At 41.4% G+C, this 24,535-nt stretch overlaps 1 protein-coding gene across 3 annotated transcripts in view; it reads left to right on the top strand.

The window, feature by feature from the left end:
* The window catches only part of ELMO1 (engulfment and cell motility 1), a 405,171-nt gene that overhangs the window by 193,244 nt on the left and 187,392 nt on the right, over nucleotides 1-24,535 (top strand). For all 3 annotated transcript variants that reach the window (XM_084857863.1, XM_084857865.1, XM_084857864.1), the window contains one exon: nucleotides 15,136-15,244. In XM_084857863.1, coding sequence (XP_084713989.1) covers nucleotides 15,136-15,244 — 109 coding nt within the window. The remainder of the gene's footprint in view (nucleotides 1-15,135; nucleotides 15,245-24,535) is intronic.

The raw sequence follows: 24,535 nt of genomic DNA on the forward strand, positions 1-24,535 counted from the left end.
CTAACTCACTCACGTACTTCCTTGAAGCAAGATGCTCTAAGCAACATTTGGAACTTTGGGATGAAATCAAGAATTTCCTTCAATAGAGAGATGTTCTCAAAATACAACTAGACTACAAAACATCAGTGCAGCTGATTTTTTGCTGCCTTGTTTTGCTTATATAGTTGTTTTTAAATCCCTTTTGTTGTTGTTGCACATGGTCCTAGCCATTTGCTAATAGTGTATGGATGCTTGCTCTTTAGAAATGCATTATTTGGCGGGGGAAGGAATGGAAACACACACTTCGCACAATGTGGTACTGTGTTCCTTGGCTTGTAAAACTAACTCACTGTTACATTTTTAAAGAACATTAGAAAGGTGGAATTCTCAGAAAAAGATATGTAGAAGCATTCTAGTCTTGATCACTTGCAACCACTTAATAATTCAGGGTTTGTTTAGAGTCATACTTTTTTTTTTATAGGCAGTTTAGTTAAGTTACTATTTGCCCTTTTAATATTTCTTTGAAACATCATAAATCTTGATGTAGGAGGAGGTTTGTTTCAGAAGTCATAAAGGTGCAGACAAATGTAACCGCTCTACGTAGACCGTTCAAAACTTAATTAGGTTGAGTCAGTCAGATTGTGTGCTGTATATTTCATAACCTGTGCATTTGTTGTATAGAAGGCAGCCTACACATCCTTCCGCTAGCTCCAGAAAAAGCCTTCTGCCCACTCATGTTATCTTGATCAAAAATGAGTTGCCTGATATGTTGTGTGATAATTTCTGAAGTTAAATTCAACACAATGCTGGTAGTGCTTACTGCATACTGCATTCAGAAGTATGCAGATAGGAATGCAATTACCTTTGCAAAAAATGAGTAGGGTTGTAATTCTTTCCCTTTCAACAAAAGTAGAAAAGAGAAATATGTTAAATTTCGCTAATTACTTTTTACTAGGTTGCTTTTACTAATGTAACATATTCAGAACATTGCTTAAGAGACTGTTATGTTCCCAATCTGTTGTGTGATCATATCTTCACTGTGTATATTCTTTCTGGATCCTCTTCATCTGTTCTTCCTTTCTTCCTTCTCCTCCAGCCCTTTCTGTGTCTGCTTCCATTTTTTTTTAGTCTTAACAAATATTGCCCCCTCCTTCCCCCTTGCTGATTCTTAAAGGCCATTTCCAGGGCTGTCTGAAGACATTTTCGTATCCAAGGCAGAAATCAAAATGGTTCCTGAGGAGGAGGATACATTAAATAGCTGACAATTTGCTGTATTTACTAGTGCTTGTTCGAACAGCTCACTAAGAATGAATGGGGCCATGCATGCAAAAGGTCCCAAATTCAATCCCAGGGATCTCCAGGTAGAGCTGGAAACATTCCTGCTTGAAATCCTGGAGAGCCACTGCTTGTCAATGTTAAGAAGACTGGGCTAGATGGACCCATTGCTTGTTTCTATATAAGGCAGCTTCCTAGGTTCCTAGAACCATAGAGTTGGAAAGTACCTTGGAAGTAAATAATCGAGTTCTTTTCAATAAGGATTTTTAATGCAGGCTGAAGCTCACTGCAACAATTTTTTAATAAAGTTCCCAATTACACCTCACCATTTGGGAATGCTGCCTCAACTACAAAACCTTTAACTGCTGCCACCTAAATAAACCCTCCATACCTAAAGGAAAGTCAGTAGGTTGGTTCGTATGGCATAGGGATTGACACCACTAATACAGACAGACTTTTTTTTTTTTTAAGATGTTTATTAAGGGGACTTATTTTCCAAAGGGAATAAAATGTCACTCTTGAAAATAATAGGTTGAGATTGCTTAAAGGTTCTCAAATTAAATATGCTTGGTTAACTCCCTAGCTAAATAAGCTCTCAATACCTTTTCCTTCAGACCAGATTTCCCTAAACTCCACCCCAACCAATTCCTCATAAACAGGAGCAGATGCTGTACATAAGTCTTCTGCCTTCAGCTCTTTTTGTTTCTTCTGACTTCTAGAATGATTCAGATGCTTCAAGGACTATTGCTGAAGTTCTAGTCAGACATAAAATAGGAATCTAAAATGTATTGTGCATAACGTGGTTTGCTAATAAAATTACCATGTTTGGGTCTATTAAATTCAAAAGTATAGATTACTCAGATAATAACTACAAATTTACTAACTGAGTTTACTTTTAAATGTTTTTAATGTTAATGATAATTTTATGAGCAAACTTAGTTATATATAATGCATTTCATGTTCCTAAACTAGCAAAGTGACCTTAGATCTATTAAGGGTGCTAAAAAAATAAATATTGCATATTTTTAAGATTTCCCATCAAAAAACATGGCTTTAAACTTCCTGGAAATTTCACATCTCTGTCTGTGGCACTCCACTTGAGACTCCCCTCCAGGTAGACACAGAGTCATTAAGGAGCACTTACTGGGTACGGTTGCTCCACCACCTGTGGATCCATTCAACAGTAGTTTTGTGCAGCCTACATTCTTCTACATCTTGCCAACAAGGATAACATGGGAGATTTTGTTAAATGCATTGTTGAAATCAAGATACACTATGCCCCCAGCATTCCCATGATCTACAAGACTAGTAACTCTGTCAAAAAAGGAAGTAAGTCATGACTCATGCTTGATAAACCCATGGTGGCTCCTAGATGCTTGTAGACAGACCAGCTTCATTTTCTCTAGGGCTGGTCTTGGGTATTTCACATGCTACACTTAAAGTACCTCATTATGACTCACCATGTGAGCAGCTTTTTCACTGCAGGTGTACAGATACTGCACCTGATAGTGGCCTTCTGATGTATGCATTGCAAAAAAAAAAAAGAGAGAGAGACACACATTACAAATAGTATGTGGTATGCATGCTCTTTATGACTCCTAGTCACAATGTTGGTAAACATCTGCTGTCTGGAACAGAATTTAGAAGGGAGGGATTCTTAATATCCTATGTCTGTATGGAGGATTAATTTGTACAGAGCTAGTTCCAAATAAAACAAGCCAAGATGTTGCAAGATTAGAAATAGCTGCCTTGTAAAAACCAAACTGATGTTCTGCTTAGCCTAGTACAATCTATCCTGCCTCCCAGCAGTTCTCTAGGATTTCAGGCAGATGTTCTTCTCAGCTCTGGTATACAACATCCCTTTTAATGGAGGTTCTGGGTCCTGAACCTGAAATGTTAAAATAATATGAATTGTTCTATGATTGATTGCACCATATAACTATGCCTAAAAGGGGAAGCAGCTTCAAGTGTAATAATTTTGGTCTGCTTCAAAAGTCACATTTCTAATGAAATTTCCACAGCTGTTGCTTAAAGGCGTAGCTATGCAAGGGTCATGTCTGATTCAGTTAGGTTCCAAGCTAAATCCTAGGTGATAATTTTGAAGCTTTAAAGCTGTGAATGGCCTGGGTCTAGGGTAATTGAGATCAGGCATTCTCCTGTATCAGCCTTTCCTAACCTGGTGCTCTTCAGTTGTTTTGGACTTCAACTCCCATCATCCCCAGCCAGCACAACCATTGGTCAGGAATCCTGGGAGTTGTAGTCCAAAAACATCTGGAGGAAGGCTGTCCTATATGAACCTTCTTGCCAGATATCAACACATTTTGGCTGGTGTTTGTGGCCAGTCACTGTTTCTAGTAGCCAATGGGACTTAGTTTTCTGTTCATAGAGGCAACAAATTCATCCCTTTTGTACCCACTGTCCAGCAAGGGTTTTATAATGGAGGAACAACAAGGTTGTATGTATGTGCTCGTAATAACGTCTTCCCAATACCTTATGCTACTGATGTTTTATGCTGAAACAAAACACAAATGAGGGTCATTTTGAAACAGGCATGCACTGCATCTCTATTCTGCCAGGGATGTTCAAAAACATCCCTATCATACAGTATAGACTACAGGCTTTTCCTGCTGGTAATTAGAATCAATATATGGTAATCTAGCTATATTGGGTGCTTCTCTCCTACATATGACGATCTTTGTGTGACATCTTTCTCTAAGGTGCCTTCCTTGTCTGAGTCAGGTTGACATCCATTAGGATCAGGGGCTTTGGGGCAGTGGCACCTCCCTATTGGAATGCTCTTTCCCATGAAATCCACAGGGCATCCTCATTAACGGATGTTAGGAAACTAAGAAAAGCTTTTCTTTTTTGTCAGCCATAAGGGGATAGTACTATAGCTTATTATAACTGTTTAGGTTTTGTTGTGAATTGTTACTTATGTATTTTATTTATTTATTTATTTATTTATTATTAAATTTATTAATCGCCCATCTGGCTGGTCACCAAGCCACTCTGGGCGATGTACAACATACAATAAAAACAGTTTAAAACAATAAAATTCTACAATAAAAACATTTTCTAAAATACCCTAACCCACCCCAAATGCCTGCCTGAACAACAACGTTTTTAATGCATGACGGAAGCTCATTAAAGAGGGGGCATGACGGAGTTCCCTAGGGAGGGAGTTCCACAGAGTGGGGGCCACCACAGAAAAGGCCCTCTCCCTCGTCCCCACCAGTCTAGCTGTCCTGGCTGATGGGACAGAGAGAAGGCCATCCTTCTCAAGGCCAACTACAAATAAAATGTAGTTTTATTTAGACTTTTAAAAAAATTGCAAGGCTTTTTAGGATGCTAAATTTGACGGATGAGTTAATCTGCCTCTTTGAAAAGTTCTTCTGTGGCTGTTTTCTTATGTTTTATTGCATTAACTTATTGATGCTACATTGTTGTTGAAAAAATTGTAAACTGCGTTGTAACGCTGTATACTTGAAAAGCAATATATATAAATACTTATTTACAGTACATATTTTAGGATGCAATCCTATCCAATGCAGGGCAGGAGAAGCACAGAGGGAATCATCCCCTCCTCACTTCAGCCGCCCTGCATTTGCGGCCAGACAGCCGATTTCAGCTGTCTAGCCACGGGAAGACAGAGCCAGGGAGGAGGCTGCCGGACGACACATAGGATTTGTCAAGCCAGCATTTCCACCTTTCCCACCGTGAAATGCCCCCAGGAACACCCCATTTTTGCTGCTCCATACTCCTCTTCCAAGCGAAGAGTGCAGGGCCGTTCTGAGCTGCCTGCGAGGCAGCGCAGGAGGGGGAGAAGGTCAGTTCTCAGGGAACCAACCTCAGAGCGTGGGCTCTGAGGTCATTTCCCAGAAACTGGCATTTTGTTGTATCAGTGTATTTATTTTAAATAGCAGGAAGGAAAGGCGCCTTCTCCCTTGCCACCTGCCAAGTCACTAAAGTCATCTGATGAGGTGCTGCTGGTAGTTCCACATGGACAACAGCTCAGTTGGAATGCACCTGGAGTAGAGTCTTCGGTGTGGTAGCTCCCTCTCTGTGGAACTCCCTGCCTCTGGATGTCAGGCACGCACCAACATTGTTTTATTTCCAGCGCCTGCCAAAGACATTTCTATTTCAACAAGCCTTCCCTGACTGACTAGCCACAGTTTTTATTGGTATTCTGTTATTATTCTGTTTTCTAAAAAACATGTAATATTGTGTTTTGTTCCTTTTATCTTTTATTGTTCACCACTCTGGAATCTGCTTAGATGTGGGGTGGCATATAAATGTTGTAAATAAAATAAATAAATAGCATCCAGAGCTTATTATTTTCCTTAGCTTGGTCTGTTTTTAACCTGTTCAATATTTCTCGCTCCCTACCACCACTCTTTCAAGCCCTGCCCAATTTTTCAGAGTCTTCTGTGACATTACTTAACTAGTATTGGGAAAAAATATTGAAACAGCAGAGCATGCATCTGAAGTGATAATGTTCTGTAACAAGAGGCACCTTAATTAACAAAGCTGTGGGAGATCACTGATAGAGATGATGAAACTACCGGGAACCACAAATGAGTTTTTGTTCATGTAGCTGAATATTCATTTTCATGCTCCTTTAAAAAAAACATTTTGAAAAATCTCTCTCTCTCTCTCTCTCTCTCTCTCTCATAAAGAATAATGAAAGATCGGGAAGAAAATACCAAATTTTATGTAAAAGAGCATGAGTTCATCTAGGGTAGATCATGCACTTCTAATCTGATATCTGTTCAACAAGCTATCTCGGAGGAAGGGGAGGTCTTTTTAGTGTAAAGGTAAATGATTTAGCCACATGGTAGTCTAGCAAACATTTTGATGGAGTACCATGTAGGATTTTTCTATTTAGAGTGCTTCTGAACATTGTTACAATATTGACTTCTAGAAACTCAGATGTTCTGGATCTGACAACCTAATCCACGTAGGATAAGGCAGATTCATATGTTCATAATGAAGTCAGAGCATTGTCCATCTAGTCCAGTGCTGAGTAATAGGTGATTACTGACCATGGTCCCAAGCCCCAAAGGTCTTTTCCAGCCTTCCTTTAACTGGTTATGCTGAGGGTCAAACCTGGGACCTTTTGCATGTAAAGCATATGGTCTGCTATGGGCCCTCTTCTTCAATCTGTTTTCTGTAGTGTTATTGTACTGGACATATTGAGGGTTTTTTTCTGTGATGTCACAGCACTACAATGCCTGCAATATCTAGTACAACTGCTCTTGGTTGTTTGCCTACTGTTCATTACCATTGTTTGATTCTGATAGCAAAAGTAATATTGGACTTTGTGGAAGTACTTAGGATAGCAACAGTATTGGTACTAATATCTCCCTGTCACTCTTGCCTAAACATCAGATAGCACCATTTAAATATACCAGTTCTGTTTAAAAACAGTTTCTTGCTTTTGTGTAAGTATGTGTGTGTGTGTGCATACATCTAACAGAATAGCAGAGCATTTGGAATGATGGTGTTTGAGTTAGGGTGCACGCAGGTACACAGCTACCTAGAGTATTTGTTTAATTTTGTTTTCAAAATGACAAGGGGCAAACAAAAGGTGAAATGCAGTTTTACAGTTTGTTAGCATTAATGAGCAACAGGTCTCTGATCAGTTTATAATTGTGAACATTAAGGAGGGGAAAAGGGTCTTCAGACATAGCCTCACAGCATAAGTAACAATTCACCTATACCATGTTTATCACAGGGATGTGGACTGGAGGACAGCAAATACTATTGCTTGAAAACTAGCCTTCTGCATCACTTGCTAGTTTTCTGGGTGCAGGGTTTTAAAAAATCTGGTAGAGCGTGGGTAGGCAACCTTTTTGGGCTGTGGGCACATTTAGCAATTTGAGAAACTGCCCTGGGCACCACCACAAAATGGCTGCCATGGGAGTCATAGCAAAGGACAATTAACCCGCCCAAAAGACTGAGTACAAGGCAGAGGTGGGGCTGAGCCCCAACACACTAAACAGCTCCTTTGATCCCACACTTTAAGCTCCAGTAGAAACCTACTGCATAACAATGCCAGTAAGAAAATGTGCTAATTTAAAAAAAAAAAGTGGGAGGGATAGAGCATCTTTGGGGGCATCAAGAAAGGTGTTTAGGGGTGCATTGGTGCCCACAAGCACCATGTTGCCTACTCCTGTGGTAGAACATTAAACATGTTGAGCCTCACCTGAAGTGGTACAGTTCAGCAAGACCTGAGCTATATGATTCTGCTGATGTTGTTGCTTTGCTTTGGGTATTTTTTGTTCTCCATTTCCTTATTTAGCTTCTTCCCCAGCCAGAGGTTTTAAAGGAAAAATAAGCAAAACTATATATTTGTCAGCATCATCTGTACTATGTTGCAACAGATTATGAAATACTGCAGTATTACAGCAGATTATCCGCATGCTTATTGCTTTCAATATTTATTGCTAAGCTTAGTAATGATTTCTTTCTGGTTGTTTACACTGCTGGCTTCCAATGTACGTGTGTTGTCATAAATGTTGATCAGTAAGTTTTTGTCATTACATCCATGGAGCTAGATGTGGTATAACTCCTTCCCTGTTGCCCAAAATAAATTTTTTTTGCCTTGTTGCTTGTTCTGTAAATATGGATAGCTAGAGAATACTGCTTTGCATATTGATTACTTAAGATGCCATTTTATTTGCCACATTGTAAATTACAACACACTTTCTCAATGATTCTCAGATAATCTTACTGACTGCTGTAACCCTGCCTTATGGCACATGCAGAAACACTGTCACCATTAAATACCTTACCCACTCATGAAATCTTAATATATAGAGGCAATGTAAGAATCGGCAAACGTAACTGAAAGAAAAAAGATATTGCTGAGTCTGATGTCTTCGTCCCTATCCTTTCATTTTACTTTGCCTCTTCATTGATTTTTATTACCCACTTATATTAGCTGTATCTAAATTGCCAACAGAATGGCGTCCTCTGCTATGTAGGATTAAATTTTTGTTATGAGAATAATGCTGATCTAATTTCAGTGATGTTAGATGCTGTGGTTGCTTCTTTGGTCGGATCTTTTTATCATCTCTGTCATACTTCAGAACTGTTAGTTTTCACCATGAAAGGCTCTAAAGCTGAAGGGATGACTCATTCAGTAAGTACCGTGTTCCTGAAGGGAATCTGTAGAAATGTAAAAACAGAAACTGCAGAAGCGTTTCTTAGGTTACCTACAGTACTTTATCCATAGCATTTCAATTAGGTGTAGTTTAAACCTTTATTTTTGGCAGCAAGGGGAAAATTCTTTAGGAAGCCAAGGACTGAATCCAATTGTGCCTTTCCATTTGTCAAAGGGCTTTCGATCTAGCAGATGCCTCCACTAACAGAAGAGGAGGGGAGACATTTTTTGCAGATTCCCACTTCTCCCTGCACCTCTAAAAACCTGTTCCAGATAATGGAGTGGGGGAAGAAGGTATGGAGGGCTGCAGGAAGAAGGAAGAAGTGGCAAAAATTGCCTCTCTTCTGCAAGTGGAAGGCCACCATTGGATTCAATCCCAAATGTTTTGATTTCTCTGCTGGAGTGTTAGCCTGGACTGTTGTGCTTATGCATTTTACTCCATCATAGGAGGCTAGGAGGAGCCAGAGACATTTAGCAAATCTATCCATCAGCAGCCATTTTCTATCATTTTAGTGGCTGATGCCCGACATATCCATGAGGTGAAAGGTTTCATTGCCTGGATGCTGGTAGTGGATTGTTACTGGCACAGAGATCTTACTTCATCACCTATATAATGTCCCAATGTTAAGATGCTATAATATGTGTTTGTTTGTCACATTTGCATCCTGCCTTTCCGCCAAGGTGCTCAAGGCAGCATATATGGCCTTCCTCCTCTCCATTGTATCCTCACAACAACCCTGTGGGGTAGGTTAGGCTGAGAGTCAGTGACTGCCCCAAAGGCACTCAGCGAGCTTCATGGCCAACTGGGAACTGAACCTGGGTCTCCCCATTCCTACTCCATTACCCAAACCAGTACACCACACTGGGTCCCAGTGATATTGGATAGGGGCAATTTTTTTCTGGGGTTCTTCTTTATATTTAAGGATTAAATGTAGCACACATATAGACTGTTTTAGTTGTTTGGATGTTTTAATAAATTTTCATGAGCTTTTGTGGGTTACGACCCACTTCATCAGGTGCTATAAATGGAACTGGAAACTTTCAGTCCAAAAAGACAGTTAAACAGGTTAATCTGCAGCAAACATTCTATTCCCTTAAAGCAATTGTTACAAACCACAGAATGCACTAAATTTATTTAAATGCAAATTTATTAAAACATCTGAACAACTAAAACAGTCCATATGTGTGCTACACTTAATCTTTAAACAAAAGGCTAACATGGTTATACTATAGTATTTATATATATATTTATTTGATTTATGCCGACTTTCCCTTGAATAACCTCAGAGTAGACATGTAGGTTTTCACAATCATGTCAGGTCCATTGGGCTGAGAGATACTGTCTTTCCCAAGATAACCCAGCTTCATAAAGGAGCATGGATTTGATTCTTCTGCACTACTCAGAAGGCTTCTCTTATCTAAGCCTGGCAATCTTAACTACTATACCCTGCTGATTCTTCTGCACTACTCTTATTCAAAAAAACTGATACAACACAAAAAGAAAACTTTTTCTACTGGTTTATTTCCCCTCCCTTCCATAGTAGAGAACTACGTGGTAGGATAGTTAAAATTAATAATGCACTTTTTAAAAATCACCATGGATCACATCTTTTTAAACCCCAAGGAACACTTCCATTGAAGAGAAGTGAATAAGCTGGACAAACAGTATGAGGCAGAGTGACTTGGTTTTATATTTTATTTCATTTATTGTTATATTTTCCTGCATGGGGAAGCATTTGGAATCTCTGTCTCAGGTGCCACAATATCTGGGCCCAACCCTGCAAACTGCCTGAGGTGGAAAACTAAACTCTTCTTTATATTCTCATCTCCAGAGCAGTTTGAAGGAGTCTGGAGTCTATTAAATATTCGTGAGGTCTCAGTGAAAAGAAATGGCTCCAAGATACCCTATTTTCATAACTTATCTGTGTGCTCTTTCTTGATGTGATAGTCTAGTCACTCCTGGCCCAGCAAAGATATTCTGCCTCCTTAGGCTATGGGTATGAATTGTTCAAGGGCTGCTGGTTGTAGTAATACAAATTAATGGGTATTTCTTTCCCTGGAAACCCCCAGATTCACTCAGATACCTAGAATATAATCCTTGGTTACTTCACTTTCTTTTTGTAGGTGTTTTTCCCTGTCAACTCTCTTGTTTGTATGGAACTTTTTGAGTACTCTACAATGCAGTTTTAGTTTAATGTTCTTTTGACTGAAATAGTTGGGTTTTTATAAAAAAAAAATAGCATTCCAAGATTTATTTCCACACCTCCAGACTTTCCCATTTGTTAGCCTCTGTAATTTTTCTATACCCAAGACACACACACACAATGTGACTTTTGCAGTTTTTGTCCAAACCTTCATCCTTCAGATCTGTTCCACACAAGTAGTCTTGGATCCCTAGCATGGGGTGAAAGAGCTTTGAGCTTTTCTTGTGCCAATTAAAATAAAGCCAGACGATTTTGTAGGTAATGCACATCAATAGAAAGTGAGGTTGGCAGAAAGAAATCCCACAAAGAGTTCTATTTTAAATGCTTGTCTTTCAAGGAAATTCGCAGTGCTTCCAAGGTACTGTTTGATATGAAGGAGACATTTGAAATGTTTTGATATTTGGGCCAAGTAGCAGTTGCTTGGAACTTCAGCTTTTCTGCCCATCTGTTCTGAAGAACTGGTAGTAGAGCTTATCACAAAACACAGTTCTCTGTAGAAAATCATTCTGAATTATTTTCTAGACCTAGGTTTTCTTTAAAGTTAAATATAAAAAGCATGCATTATTTAGAAGCAAACTCTAGCTTTTTATCTCTCTCTTTACGTTGCTCATTGAAACTCTGGGTCTGAAGCAGATGTGACAACAAACACAGATTGATCAGTGGAAATGGCAGTCTCAAGTCCCTCCCACTTCTTGGCCCATAGCATCTAGTTACAGAACCATGTGACATGATGACACATAGTCATACTTCAGCATCCCTGCTCCACATGATTGGCTGCTGCTCGAAGTGGCTAGGGGAGAAGAAAAACATGACATGGCAAACATCTCATGTTACCATTAATTCATGCATATTATTGTAATGGAAAGGGGTGAAAAAATATATGAGGGCCAGAAAGTATGGAATGTGGGGAGTCATAGGCAGTGTCTCAGTGTTGTAAGTATTAAGTGGGGAAAAAACCCTGACTATCAAAACCCTAATCCAGATGTTCTGTTTATATTTTTTAGTAGAAACCATCATCATATTTTTTCAACAATTATTAAGGCTAGAAACTTAATAATTTCTATATTAAGAAATTATTAACATAAGAAGAGCCATGCTGGATCAGGCCAAGGGTCCATCTAGTCCATCTAGTTCACACAGTGGCCAACCAGCTATTGGCCACTGATTTTTCTTTTTTAATGAAAGCTAGAGTTCTCAGGATTCAACTCAAGTCCACCTTCCAAGTAGATATTATGTTAGGTGCTGCATTTTGTGCTTTATAGTGTGATTTCCAATGTTGTTTTGGCCAAGGCTAAAATAAACAGAACTCTGCTTAGGTTCATGTGTGATAAGACCTGCCTCCTGTGGAAATGAGTTGTTTCTCAGCTGTATTGAAACTAAGGTGTATGCATAAACTCAGCTTTTAGACTGCCAGCATGCTAAACAAACCTTTCTATCACAAATATCATCTCAAGATGGAATTCATTGCTGTACAGATAGCCCACGCAAAAGCCTACACATCACTTTAGTTTCTTTTTAAAATGCTAATTTGGGAATTAGGGTGGGATTTTGTGCAGGTATATTTTTCATCCTTAATCTTTGTGTTTAAAATATCTAAAGATTGCAACATAACTTCTAAATGTATTTTTTAAAAATCCTTTACCTTAGTATTTATCATTTTACTCCATGTGCCTGTTCACACATCACACTTAACCCATGGTGGGTGATAAGCTATGCAGAATAGGTTGTTTTGCAAACAACCTACTTTGCTCCCGTCAGATGATCAGGCAAACAAGCTATGCAGCATGGTTTAATTCCCCCCCTGCCTCTCCTCCTCCTGTAGTCCCTCAGCTGAGCTGGGCAGGTATCCCAGCTTCCTTTGCTCTGGAAACTATATCCTGCTGTCCCTCACGCTGCCACTATGATTTTCTAGCCAGATTTTCAAGCTTTTGCTGGGTCCCCTTTCTCCACCTGTGTGCAACAAAAGAAGTTTGCATTTCTGCAAACTTTTGTTTGCAGAAATGGAGCAAAATTTAGTATACAGATTCCCCTTATGAGGAAACACCACGTGCATTGCTGTATAAATGTGGGACATTGCATTTTCAGGGAAAAGTGAGGATTTATCCTCACATGAAATGAACTGTTCGCTTCCTTTCGCTTCCCTTCCCTTCCCCGTCCTCCTCCCTCCTCCCCAGTCCCTATTCCTTACCCACCACCCCAGTTTCCAAGCCTTTGGTGGGAAACAAACAATAAAAATTCAAAAAACATTTTATTGGTGCACAAAGCAGTGTACTGGACTTGCTTAATACTGCTTTGAATCTGTTAAGGAACTATTTGGCATCATTTTGGCATTGGGGGTGAGTTGGCTAGCTTGGGGGGTGACAGTGGTGGTGAAAATTGTGTGTGGGCGGAGAGGTTTAGTCTCATGGGTTGTGGGGAGGGGAGGCTGCATATGCTGAGTTGGGAAGGAGTGGCCTGACTGGAACAGAGGGATGCTGACACTAAACCTACCCAAAAGTGGGAGGGGGGGCAAATTCTTGAAAGTTTGCAGGAATGGGACGAAATGTCCCATTTATACAAATGTCCCATATATACAGGTTTCCCTTATGGGGAGCCACCACATGAACTACTGGATAAATGCATATCTTTGCATTTTCATGGAAAAATGAGGATTTATCCACATGTGAAACTGTTTGGGAACCACGCTGGGGGTGGGGTGGGGAGCTGATTTGTAGTCAGAGAGACAGCTGAATATGGCAGGAAAACAAGTTTGCTCAGTGATTGCTCAAGAGGAGCAGAGTGGCAGCAGCAATTTTGGCCACTCTTGCCAAGCGGCTCTGTAGGCGATCGCCGTAACCCATGCTGCCATGCCAGATGACATGCTAACCCACCATAGGTTAAAAAAAAACACCCTACTGCAGACCATGGGTTCTCAGGGTGGGTTGTTTGAGGGAAACAAGCCACCATGGGTGGGAAAAACAGTGCATAGATGATACGCTAACCTATCATGGGTTGTTCCAGAAAACAGCCCATCATGGGTAAGCATGTCGTGCAAACCCAGTGCATATGTATCTTTGTACATATTAGTGCAGTGGCTTTTAAACAATGTACTTGGGGGGGAAACCCTGGGGTTCCTTGGAAGATCACTAGGGGTTTCCTGAAAGATGGCATTAGTTACCTTCCCTGGCATTCCACAGTGTATAATGTAGCACAGAACTCTTACAGGGAGAGATGGCTAGGCCCAATAGGCCTGTGTGGCAACCAGCATGAATGGAGAGTGATCATATCCCATAATCCTCTGCAGCACATAGGAGGTTTGAAACAGATGCACAGGGGTTCCTCGGCAGACAAACTGATGTGTAAAGAGTTGCTTGAAGGAAGGATTTTTGAAAAGTACTGTGTCCTGATCCATCATGGATTCTGTGGCCAGATGAATGTGACAGTAAGCAAGATGTTGGGAGGCATACCTGGGAGCTAGTGCTGACCTGAATCAGGACCCCGGACAGGACTGATGGTGCTGATCTAGAGAGAAGTAGCTTGGCTTCAGGACCACGGCCAGCACTCCTGCTGCTAAGGCATGAACACAAGTTGCCTCAGGGATGGCCTGGCGCAGCTGCCAGAGATTTATGGTCCTGCCAACAGCATTAGTCTGAAAGCACCCCTCCCAACCGACTGCTGCATCTGGCCAGCTTAAGAGGCCAATGCCTTTTTATGCAGTCATTTGCTTCATTTTGGGCAGAGGTGGACAAGTAATAGCCCACACAGAAGCCCTGCCCTTCTGTGCGCCCCCTGCTGGTGAATTAGCGGCACAGCAACAAAAAACAACAACGCTAAATAGGCCCTTGTTTTTGCTTGCTACCATGCCATCCAATTTTGGCAGCCAACCAGTGGCTTTCTTCCTGCCCCTGCCACCACACTGCCAAATTTCAGCTATGAGTTTGGCACCAGGGGGCAGGGGTGCAGCTCCTGGTGGGTTCTGGGGTGGGGGAATTGGCCCCTGGACCTACCAGAAGTTGCTTACCCCTGTTCTCAGGGGTGGTGAGGTTTGGAGTGGTGATGACATAAGTGAAGAGAACTGGGGGCTTTCTTGAACTTCAGAGAGTCTGATGGCAGTGGTACCTTCCTGGGTTCAGGGACAGGATGCTGGATCTGGAAGCGGAAGAGACTTAGGAAGGAGTTGGGAGTGAATGTGGCCCTTCCTCAGGGCTGCTGCTATTTGAAGGCTCCATGTCCAAAATCTGAATCCATGACACACTGCAGTAGTGGGATATATGTATTAACATGTGGTGGCAATGCATGTCTGCCCTGAACCAGATACATTGGTTGCTCTCTACATAGAACAATGCTGAATGTTAATTTGCCCAAGGCAAGCTAGGAACACAGATTTTTTCAAAGTTCACCTAATTTTGCTAATTTTGACATTTTGGAAAAAAGAAAAACTCCTGTTTGAAACCAATTCATATTTTTTTATATTGCTCACTGAACAGATAAGGGCATACATTTTCTAAACATCAGTGGTTTGTTCTGTTTCAGATTGTCTTAGAAAACAGCAGCCGAGAAGACAAGCATGAATGTCCATTTGGTCGAAGTAGTATTGAATTAACAAAGATGCTGTGCGATATCCTGAAAGTCGGAGAGTTACGTAAGTCTGTCAGTTCACTGGCAAAGCAAACCTTCTGAGATGTATCAGTAGAGTGCTGGTGGAACTGTGTCACAGTTGTGGGTGAAAGGAGTGGGGGGAAATAAAGAGACAAGACACAAGTAGTTGGTATAAAACATGGGCCACGTTTACTAAAATTGATCAGATCTGCGAGGGGAAACTTAAGTGGGCAACTTCTCAGACCCAGTGCCTACCTGGCATTATATCGGGTGAGACATTCGATGCCTGTAGCGTGCCATCAATCAATCGCTCTTTATTATGGTCTAGTGACCAAAGTAGCACAATAATCAACATAAAACATATTGACCAATAACAGGAGATAAGACGATATATGTATAAAACCAAAACATTATAAAAGTTCTAGACATTTCAGAAAAGTTCTAGACATTTCAAAGAAAAAAAATATTTTTACTGAGTGAATTGAGTAAATTCTTGACCGATTTTGCTTCCTGCTGCAAAAAATTTGGCAGCAGTAAGAGTAGTGGATGCGTTTTTATCAGAAAGAAATAAAAGGACATAAAATGCAAACGAGCATCCTGGCAGTTCAGATAAAATGGGATCAATAAAAGTTTTACAAATGTCACAATAGAAAAGACAGTACAAAAGAACATGGGTCACTGTCCTTGTTTGCCACCCTACAGGACTGCCCAATTCTTGGGACAGGAGGCCTTCCCCTGTCATCCCCCTTCAAGCAGCAAAACTCTGAGTGAGGATAGTTGGCCTCAAAGGTAATCCATATCTTCCAACAAGGACCGCAAAACCCTGAGCTGGAAGCCTCAGGTGTTGCCAGTCACTAGAAACGGTGTCTCCGAATGCTTCCCACCCCTGCTCCCCACCTGCACATACCTGCCTATTTAGAAAATGTGACTAAATCACCAAAGTATTTAAATTGGACCAAAACAACCCTAAATTAGTTCCCAACCCCACTTACAACGTGAAGTAGGCAAAAGGACACATTGCCAAGTCCAATCCAACTATGAGCCAAACATTCCTACTCGGCCCCCAAAAGGACGACCAGCATAGCCCAGACTGCATACAGGGTGGGAGGGAGGGAGGTGTGTTTCCAAGAGAGTGCGAGGGAAGGGCCCCACAGCCTAATTCAATTGGTAAGCCCCACTCCTCCCCGGTGGTGCCACCTCCAAACGCCAATGGCCTTTGCCCTTCTCTGCCCTCCTCCCCTGCACAAATCCTGTAAAGCAAGCTGGCCAAACAAGCTGGACGCAGGGGAAGGGACTTGTAAAATAACTTTTGCTGTTGACTCTATATTGCTACCCAAAGAGTAGATTGAATGACACACCAAGTTTCAGTGGAAGAATTTTCCTCTGTGATAGTATAGTGTTCTACATACTTACATTTTGCATACACAGACACCATGGTTTGGGGTATTAATTTCAGTTCATTGCTAAATGAAGGTGTAAAAGTTTGAGATGAGGTTTTGCAGCTTCTAGTGTCTCCAAGCCCCTTCATGGATCACTACCTTGTTGTGGCGAAGGGGCTTGCGTAACTCAGTGAAGCCATAAGCTATGCCGTGCAGGGCCACCCAAGACGGACAGGTCATGGCAGAGAGTTCTGACAAAATGTGATCCACTGGAGAAGGAAATGGCAACCCACTCCAGTATTCTTGCTAAGAAAACCCCATGGAACGTATCACAAGGCTAAAAGATATGATGCCGGAAGATGAGCCCCTCAGGTCGGAAGGTGTCCAATATACTACTGGGGAAGAGCAGAGGGTATTTCCAAGTAGCACCAGAAAGAGTGAAGCGGCTGGGCCAAAGCTGAAAGGAGACTCAGTTGTGGATGTCTCTGGTGGTGAAAAGAAAGTCCGATGCTGTAAAGAACAATATTGTTTAGGAACCTGGAATGTAAGATCAATGAATCAAGGTAAGCTGGAGGTGGTCAAACATGAGATGGCAAGATTGAACATTGACATCTTGGGAATCAGCGAACTAAAATGGACAAGCATGGGTGAATTTAATTCAGGTGACCATCATATCTACTACTGTGGGCAAGAATCCCTTAGAAGAAATGGAGTAGCACTCATAGTCAACAAAAGGGTGGGAAAAGCAGTACTGGGGTACAATCTTAAAAACGATAGAATGATCTCATTACGAATCCAAGGCAAACCATTCAACATCACAGTAATTCAAGTCTATGCCCCAACCACTGATGCCGAAGAAGCTGAGGTTGATCGGTTCTGTGAAGACCTACAACACCTTGTAGAACTAACACCAAAAGAAGATGTCCTCTTCATCATAGGGGATTGGAATGCTAAAGTAGGAAGTCAAGAAATCACCGGGATAACAGGCAAGCATGGGATGGTGTACAAAATGAAGCAGGACAAAGGCTAATAGAGTTTTGCCAAGAGAACACGCTGATCATAGCAAACACTCTTTTCCAACAGCACAAGAGGCGATTCTACACATGGACATCACCAGATGGTCAGTATCGAAATCAGATTGCTTATGTACATTGCAGCCAAAGATGGAGAAGCTCTATACAGTCAGTAAAAATAAGACCTGGAGGTGACTGTGGCTCAGATCATGTCATGAGCTGCTTCTTGCAAAATTTTGGCTCAAATTGAAGAACGTAGGAAAAACCACTAAACCATTCAGGTATGACCTAAATCATATCCCTTATGAATATACAGTGGAGGTGAGGAATAGATTTAAGCGATTAGACCTGATAGACAGAGTGCCTGAGGAACTATGGTCAGAGGTCTGTAACATTTTTCAGGAGGCAGCAACTAAATTCATCCCAAAGAAAAAGAAATGCAAGAAAGCCAAGTGGCTGTCTGATGAGGCTTTACAAGTAGCTGAGGAAAGAAGGGAAGTGAAGAGCAAGGGAGAAAGGGGAAGATATATCCAACTGAATGCAGAGTTCCAGAGAATAGCAAGGAGAGACAAGAAGGCCTTCTTAAATGAACAATGCAAAGAAATCGAGGAAAACAATAGAATGGGAAAGACTAGAGATCTCTTCAAGAAAATCGGAGATCTCAAGGGAACGTTTTGTGCAAAGAGGGGCATGATAAAGGACAAAGAAGGCAGGGACCTAACAGAAGCAGATGAGATTAAGAAGAGGTGGCAAGAATACACAGAAGAACTATACAGGAAAGATCTGAATGTCCCTGATAGCCATGATAGTGCGGTCACTGAACTTGAGCCGGACATCCTCGAGAGTGAAGTCAAGTGGGCCTTAGGAAGCATTACTAACAACAAAGTTAGCGGAGATGACAGTCTTCCAGCTGAGCTATTTAAAATCCTAAAAGATGATGCTGTTAAAGTGCTGCACTCAATATGCCAACAAATTTGGAACACTCAACAGTGGCCACAAGACTGGAAAAGGTCAGTTTACATTCCAATTCCAAAGAAGGGCAATGCCAAAGAGTGTTCAAACTACCGTACAATTGCGCCCATTTCACATGCCAGCAAGGTTATGCTCAAAATCCTACAAGCTAGGCTTCAGCAGTATGCGAACCGAGAACTACCGGAAGTACAAGCTGGGTTTCGGCAAAAAGCGGAGAGGATGGCAAATGGCAAATTTGCCCTAATGGCAAAAAGTGAAGAGGATCTAAAGAGCCTCTTGTTGAGGGTGAAAGAGGAGAGTGCAAAAGCTGGTTTGAAACTCAACATTAAAAAAATGAAGATTATGTCATCTGGCCCCATCACTTCCTGGCATATGGAAGGGGAAGAAATGGAAGCAGTGACAGATTTTATTTTCTTGGGCTCCAAGATCACCGCAGACGGTGACTGTAGCCATGAAATTAAAAAATGCTTGCTCCTTGGGAGGAAAGCTATGGCAAATCTAGACAGCATAGTAAGAAACAGAGACATCACCTTGCCGACAAAGGTCCGTCTAATCAAAGCTATGGTTTTCCCAGTAGCAACGTATGGCTGTGAGAGCTGGACTATAAGGAAGGCTGGGCGCCGAAGAACTGATGCTTTCGAACTGTGGTGCTGGAGAAGACTCTTACGAGTCCCGTGGACTGCAAGGAGGTCAAATCAGTCAATCCGAAAGGAAATCAACCCTGAGTGCTCATTGGAAAGACAGATACTGAAGCTGAAGCTCCAATATTTCGGCCACCTAATGCGAAGAGAAAACTCTCTGGAAAAGACCCTGATGCTGGGAAAGACTGAAGGCAAAAGGAGAAGGGGACGGCAGAGGATGAGATGGCTAGATAGAATCACTGATGCAATGAATATGGACTTGAGCACGCTCTGGGAGAGAGCGCAGGACAGGAAGGTCTGGCGTGCTATGGTCCATGGGGTCACGAAGAGTCGGACACGACTGAACGACTGAACAAGTGTCTCCAAGTTCTTAACAAGACAAAGAGCTTTGATGTTAGAACTCCATGCATCGCCTATCGTTATTATAATTCAGTATGTGACTTTCTTCCCAGCAAGACAGCACTAAGCCCCAGCAGTGAGGACAGAGCACCATGCTGTCAGATGTACTTGCTGACTTTAGGCTGAGAGCTGATTCTGATGTGCCGAAAAATAGTACAGGGTGCATCCCTTGGACCAATGTGAGATGGATTGTATATTGACAGACAAACTTGGTATATTCTGGCTGGCTCAGATGTTTTCTACGTAATTTGGAAGCATTACTAATTACTTCCTCCTCATGAAATATTGAATGGTCAATGTGTTCTTCAAATGCAAAACTCGTGAATCAGCTTTCAAAAATAAAAATGGGCGAACAAACATCTATTAGTAAAATGCATTTAATTCTGATGACATTGTGACTGCTCAGTCATATTAAACTCTATATCAGGGGTGGACTTCTTGTGACTCTCCAGGTGTTTTGGCCTCCAACTCCCATCTGCCCTAGCCAGCATAGCCAATGGTGAGGGATCATGGGAGTTGTAGGCCAAAATATCTGAAAGGCCACATGTTGCCCACCCCTGCACTAAAAGGTAGTAAAACACCAAATTAGATTTGCCTGTGGTTCTGTGTCAACTCTCCTTGCTGGTATGAGTAAAACAGTTAAGGTACAGAGGGAAAGGAATGCATGAGCCAAAGGCTCTCTCTTGCTGTTACTGCAATGACTTACCGGGCAGAAAAGTAACCTCTCATTATTAGGCTCATAAAAGGCATTTTTGGTGGCTGCCCCAAGAATGTGGAAGCCTTTTGGAGATTTGATCAATTCCAAACCTGAGTATATATTACAGAAGTGCAGTAAGTAACGTGCATGTGAACTGTTCTCATTTATGGTCAAGTTCAAGAAAGCGGTGGTACCCTTGACAACTTTAATATGCAGTACTTCGCAATCTAGTTTTCATTTTTAGATCTTTGTTTGGAATTAACAGGGAGTGTATTCAACAGTTACCAGAGAATATATATATTTTTTTGCAAACAAAAGTATATTCCTTCAAAAGTAAATATGTTGTTCTGACAAAACGGGTCCTCTCTGCTCCACAAACAAGGAACACATCTGATTTGTTATGCTGAGACTTGCAAACTCGAGCTGTCACTTCAGGAGAGTACACAGAATGATTCCTTCAATTGACAATAAAGGCTGCATTGCTCAATAAAATTTGCAGTGCTAAAATCATCAGTCACAGTCCAGGGCAAAGTTATATCTGACAGCTTATATGTGCAATATTTCAAAATATGTATTAATGCTGCAACGGTTCTTTCTGTAGAAATTCATCGTTTGCTAGTCTTGCACTTGAATGCACTTTTAAAAGAATAACTTCTGAGATACATAATTTAAAAGACATGATGAATTACTTCCTCCTTGTGGAATAGTTAATGGTCCAAACTTTCCGAAAGTGCAAAGTGGTGATTCAGTCTAAAAGTGTTTTAGGGCGCAATCCTATGTGGATTGCTGGCAGCCTCCGAACTCAGAGGCTGCCGAGTGCCGACTATCCAATTCAGGGCAGGAGAACAGTGGAGGCGATCTTCGCCTCCGTGCTCCAGCTGCCCTGCATTTCTGCTAAACAGGCAATTTTGGTAGTGCCTTGGAGGGGGAGGGAAGGAGGCTGGGGCGCCCATAGGATACGTTGTATTGTAGCCACTCTGGTTTCTTCCCCTCCTCTTCCCTGGGAACACCCCCTTCTCCCTGTCTCCACACTGTTTTCCGAGCATGGAGAAGTAGCCGTCACGGTTCTCTCTGTGCCAGTTATGAGGGGGAGGGGGCAAGGAGCGCAGTTTCCTGGCTCCGAGGTCAGAGCCCTGGCTCTGGGGTTGCAGCCAGGAAACCAAACCATCCTATGTCCCCCAGACACTGTCTGGGGGACATAGGATTGCTCCTTTAAAAGCCTGATTACATTGTATTTAAATACCCAAGGTACTAAAAGCCATAACTGTAGTTTTGTTAGCAGAGATTAACAAGTGCTATACTTAAGAATACTGCTTTGCTTTCAGCATTTTTGCAGTGCTCCTATATATGATTCCGATGGTATTAAGACCATGCAGCTTATTTCTTCTACTTTGTCTGCAAACCTGAGGGCAATTGGCTATATATAATAATGGCTGGAGCTGCAGTGGCTACTAGATGTTCCTAGATGTTGTGGATCAGATCTCAGGTGGCTTCATCCTAAATGTCTATTTCCAAATGTGAACCGCATTGCCGCTGTTGTCATTTTGAAACACTGAAGTTGGTGGGTGGTGACCAGTTGGTGGCTGGTCAGATCACTCTTTTAGGTAAAGGCAACTCTTGTGCTTTTATCACATGGCTTGCTACGAATTGATCGAATACATGGAATTTCTATTTGTGCTTATCTTATTAGCATGTGACCCACTTTAAGGGCCAAACTATTTGTTACTTTTAAATGCATAGCTTCCACTATTCCCTCCCCACCCCATCTCCTAGTAACATTTAGTTAAGTCAGACATTTAACATGATGTCATAATGCTCAGCATTTCCCTTCTCCCCTACAATCAGCAGCCAGTTAAGTGGGATGAGAGAAACAAGGAGGAAATCTGGGTTGATAATAGCTGTGTGTTTAAGGTAATGTGTAGTTTGGTCCTACAAACAATTCTTTGGCAACATTTGCAGTGATGTACTTAGTTTGGATCTAGGCTGTGCTCTGTGGCAAAGTGCTCAAGCTGCTTTGCCTCATAGCGGAATGGATGGAAAACAAGGGCAAAAGGGTCTGTGTGGATTTGCCATCTGTGTTTGGGTTTGCAGCCTGTCTCTTGCCACTTAGTCTTTGGTTTCTTGCTGTTATTGTTCATCATTCTGTGCAAGTTAAAGTTCCTCTCTCTCTGATATCCATAGCTTGATGTTTATAGGCTAATTTCTGAAACCATCAAGGATAACACAAAAGTGGTTTGAGGGCCCTTGAACTGTGAAATAATGGGCGTGAAAGGCAGGCAGCTTCATTTTGGCTCAGCGATAACATCCAAGCACCATGAGCTGCATGTAATTAAGGCATAGTTTTTGAGCCTGTTGAAATTAGACAGATGTTCAGCTCTGAAAGTTCCCCCCATTGGTAGCATTTACCCCCTTTGAAAAAAACCTGCACTTTTATTACAAACCATCCAGGATTGTGTGACTCATGTTGTTTATAATTGGGGCAGGGGGGGTTCTCAAACATCTTTCAGTGTGTCTATGTGTGTTTTTAATGTGGAGGCATTCAGATAGGCATTCATAGAGTTAGCCTTGTTCAGTATTTCCCCTGAATTTATTGACAAAGTAACTTTTAAGGCAAGTGAATTCTAACACCCAAGAAGGCCAAAACTGAAAGAGAGGTGAGAGAAGAAGAATAAATAGTGTCATGTTTCCACAGTATGGGCAGTAGCCAACTGTGTCATTCTGCAAACTCAAATAGTGCGAGTGGAGCTCCACTTTCCACTACACAAGCAGTTATGCATTGCACGTATGCACGTCTGGGGATAAAATACTTCAGGAAAGCATCAAGCTTGAAGGAAAAGGAAGTGTTTAATTATTGGTTATATCTGTATCTGTATCCCTCTGTTCCTCAAGGTGGCAATTGAGCCTCACAACAGTCCAGTGAGTTCTTGATCCACACTATTGAACATGTATTGCACTGATTGATTTTTTTTATTTTTCTGTTTTCCTCCCCAGTTTTTCCCTCCAAGCCTTTACATCTTTATATAACCCTTCTGTGCCTCATACAAACAATATAATTTGTGGCCAGGCTCTGAGGGGACATCAAAATATGGTTTTCTAGATGAAGAATCCAGCAAGTTCATTGTGGAACTTTTTTGTTCTTGTTTTTATTTTATTGATTGTGAAGTGGTGAAACAGTCTCCTGATAAGCACATACAGTGGGATCATATCAGGATTAAGTATATGACAACATGGAATCTTATATAAGAATACAGTAGTGTAAAGCTTATTATTAGAGCTCTACCAGAGCAATTTTGCTCATTTTTGTTTTAAACTGAAGCTTGAGCAGTATAGATGTGCAGAAAATTTTGAAACTTCAAAAACGTTCAAAGCTTGAGCTTTGGGCATCTTGGAAAAGAAGAAGGGAGAGCGATGAGGCAAAGGGGAGGTTAATGCATATGCCCCACACTGTGCATGTAATGTAACATGTAACACACTGTGTGTTTGTACATATAATAATGCTTACTTCTATGAGCTCCTAGAGTGCTCAGCCAATGAAAGGACAGGCACTAGATGTTGGGAAAGGGGCTGAAGAAAAGTCAGTTGGTGATAGAGAAGGAGGAAGAAAAGCTGAGAAGAAAGAGCTGAAAGGACACCAGAGGGAGAAGAGAGAGAAAAATCTTACATCGTGTGTTTTCAGCCTCAAACTTCAAGAGATGTTAAACTATCTTTTAAAAAAGAACATCTTTTTTTTTGCTTGTTTTCACCTTTGCCAGTCTATTTGTAGTACATTTATTTTAAAAGTGTAAAGTTGTTCCAGTCACAAGGGAAACAGGCAAACATATTTGGTACCCAACCATTCTCAGACTCCTAGCCCCCATAGCGATACAGGATTTACACTAGTCTTCTAAACGTTTAGATGGATATCCAAAATAAGGGCTTCCTCCTGTGATGGAATACTCGGGCAACTGCTTCATTACCAATACATTCAACCCATCCTCCTTACATAATCCTGACCAAAAAAAGAATGACCACAAAAAGCAGATGTCAGAATCAGCCATAAGACTTGCCCCGCAGGATCAATTGGAACCAATTTCATACAGGGAAGGAATTGTGCATTGACAATTGTGAATTTCTCATTTGAGCCATCTGTTTCACAATGTTTTGGGTGTGACTGGGGAAACTTGACGGGCAGATGTCCAAGGTTAATATGCAGAGAGGGCAGCAGAATTAAATCTGAACTGAAAATGTGTTTGT

The sequence above is a fragment of the Heloderma suspectum genome, chromosome 5 (assembly GCF_057233095.1).
Source record: "Heloderma suspectum isolate Gila_16-S chromosome 5, 16-S_ref, whole genome shotgun sequence".
Lineage (NCBI taxonomy): Eukaryota > Metazoa > Chordata > Lepidosauria > Squamata > Helodermatidae > Heloderma > Heloderma suspectum.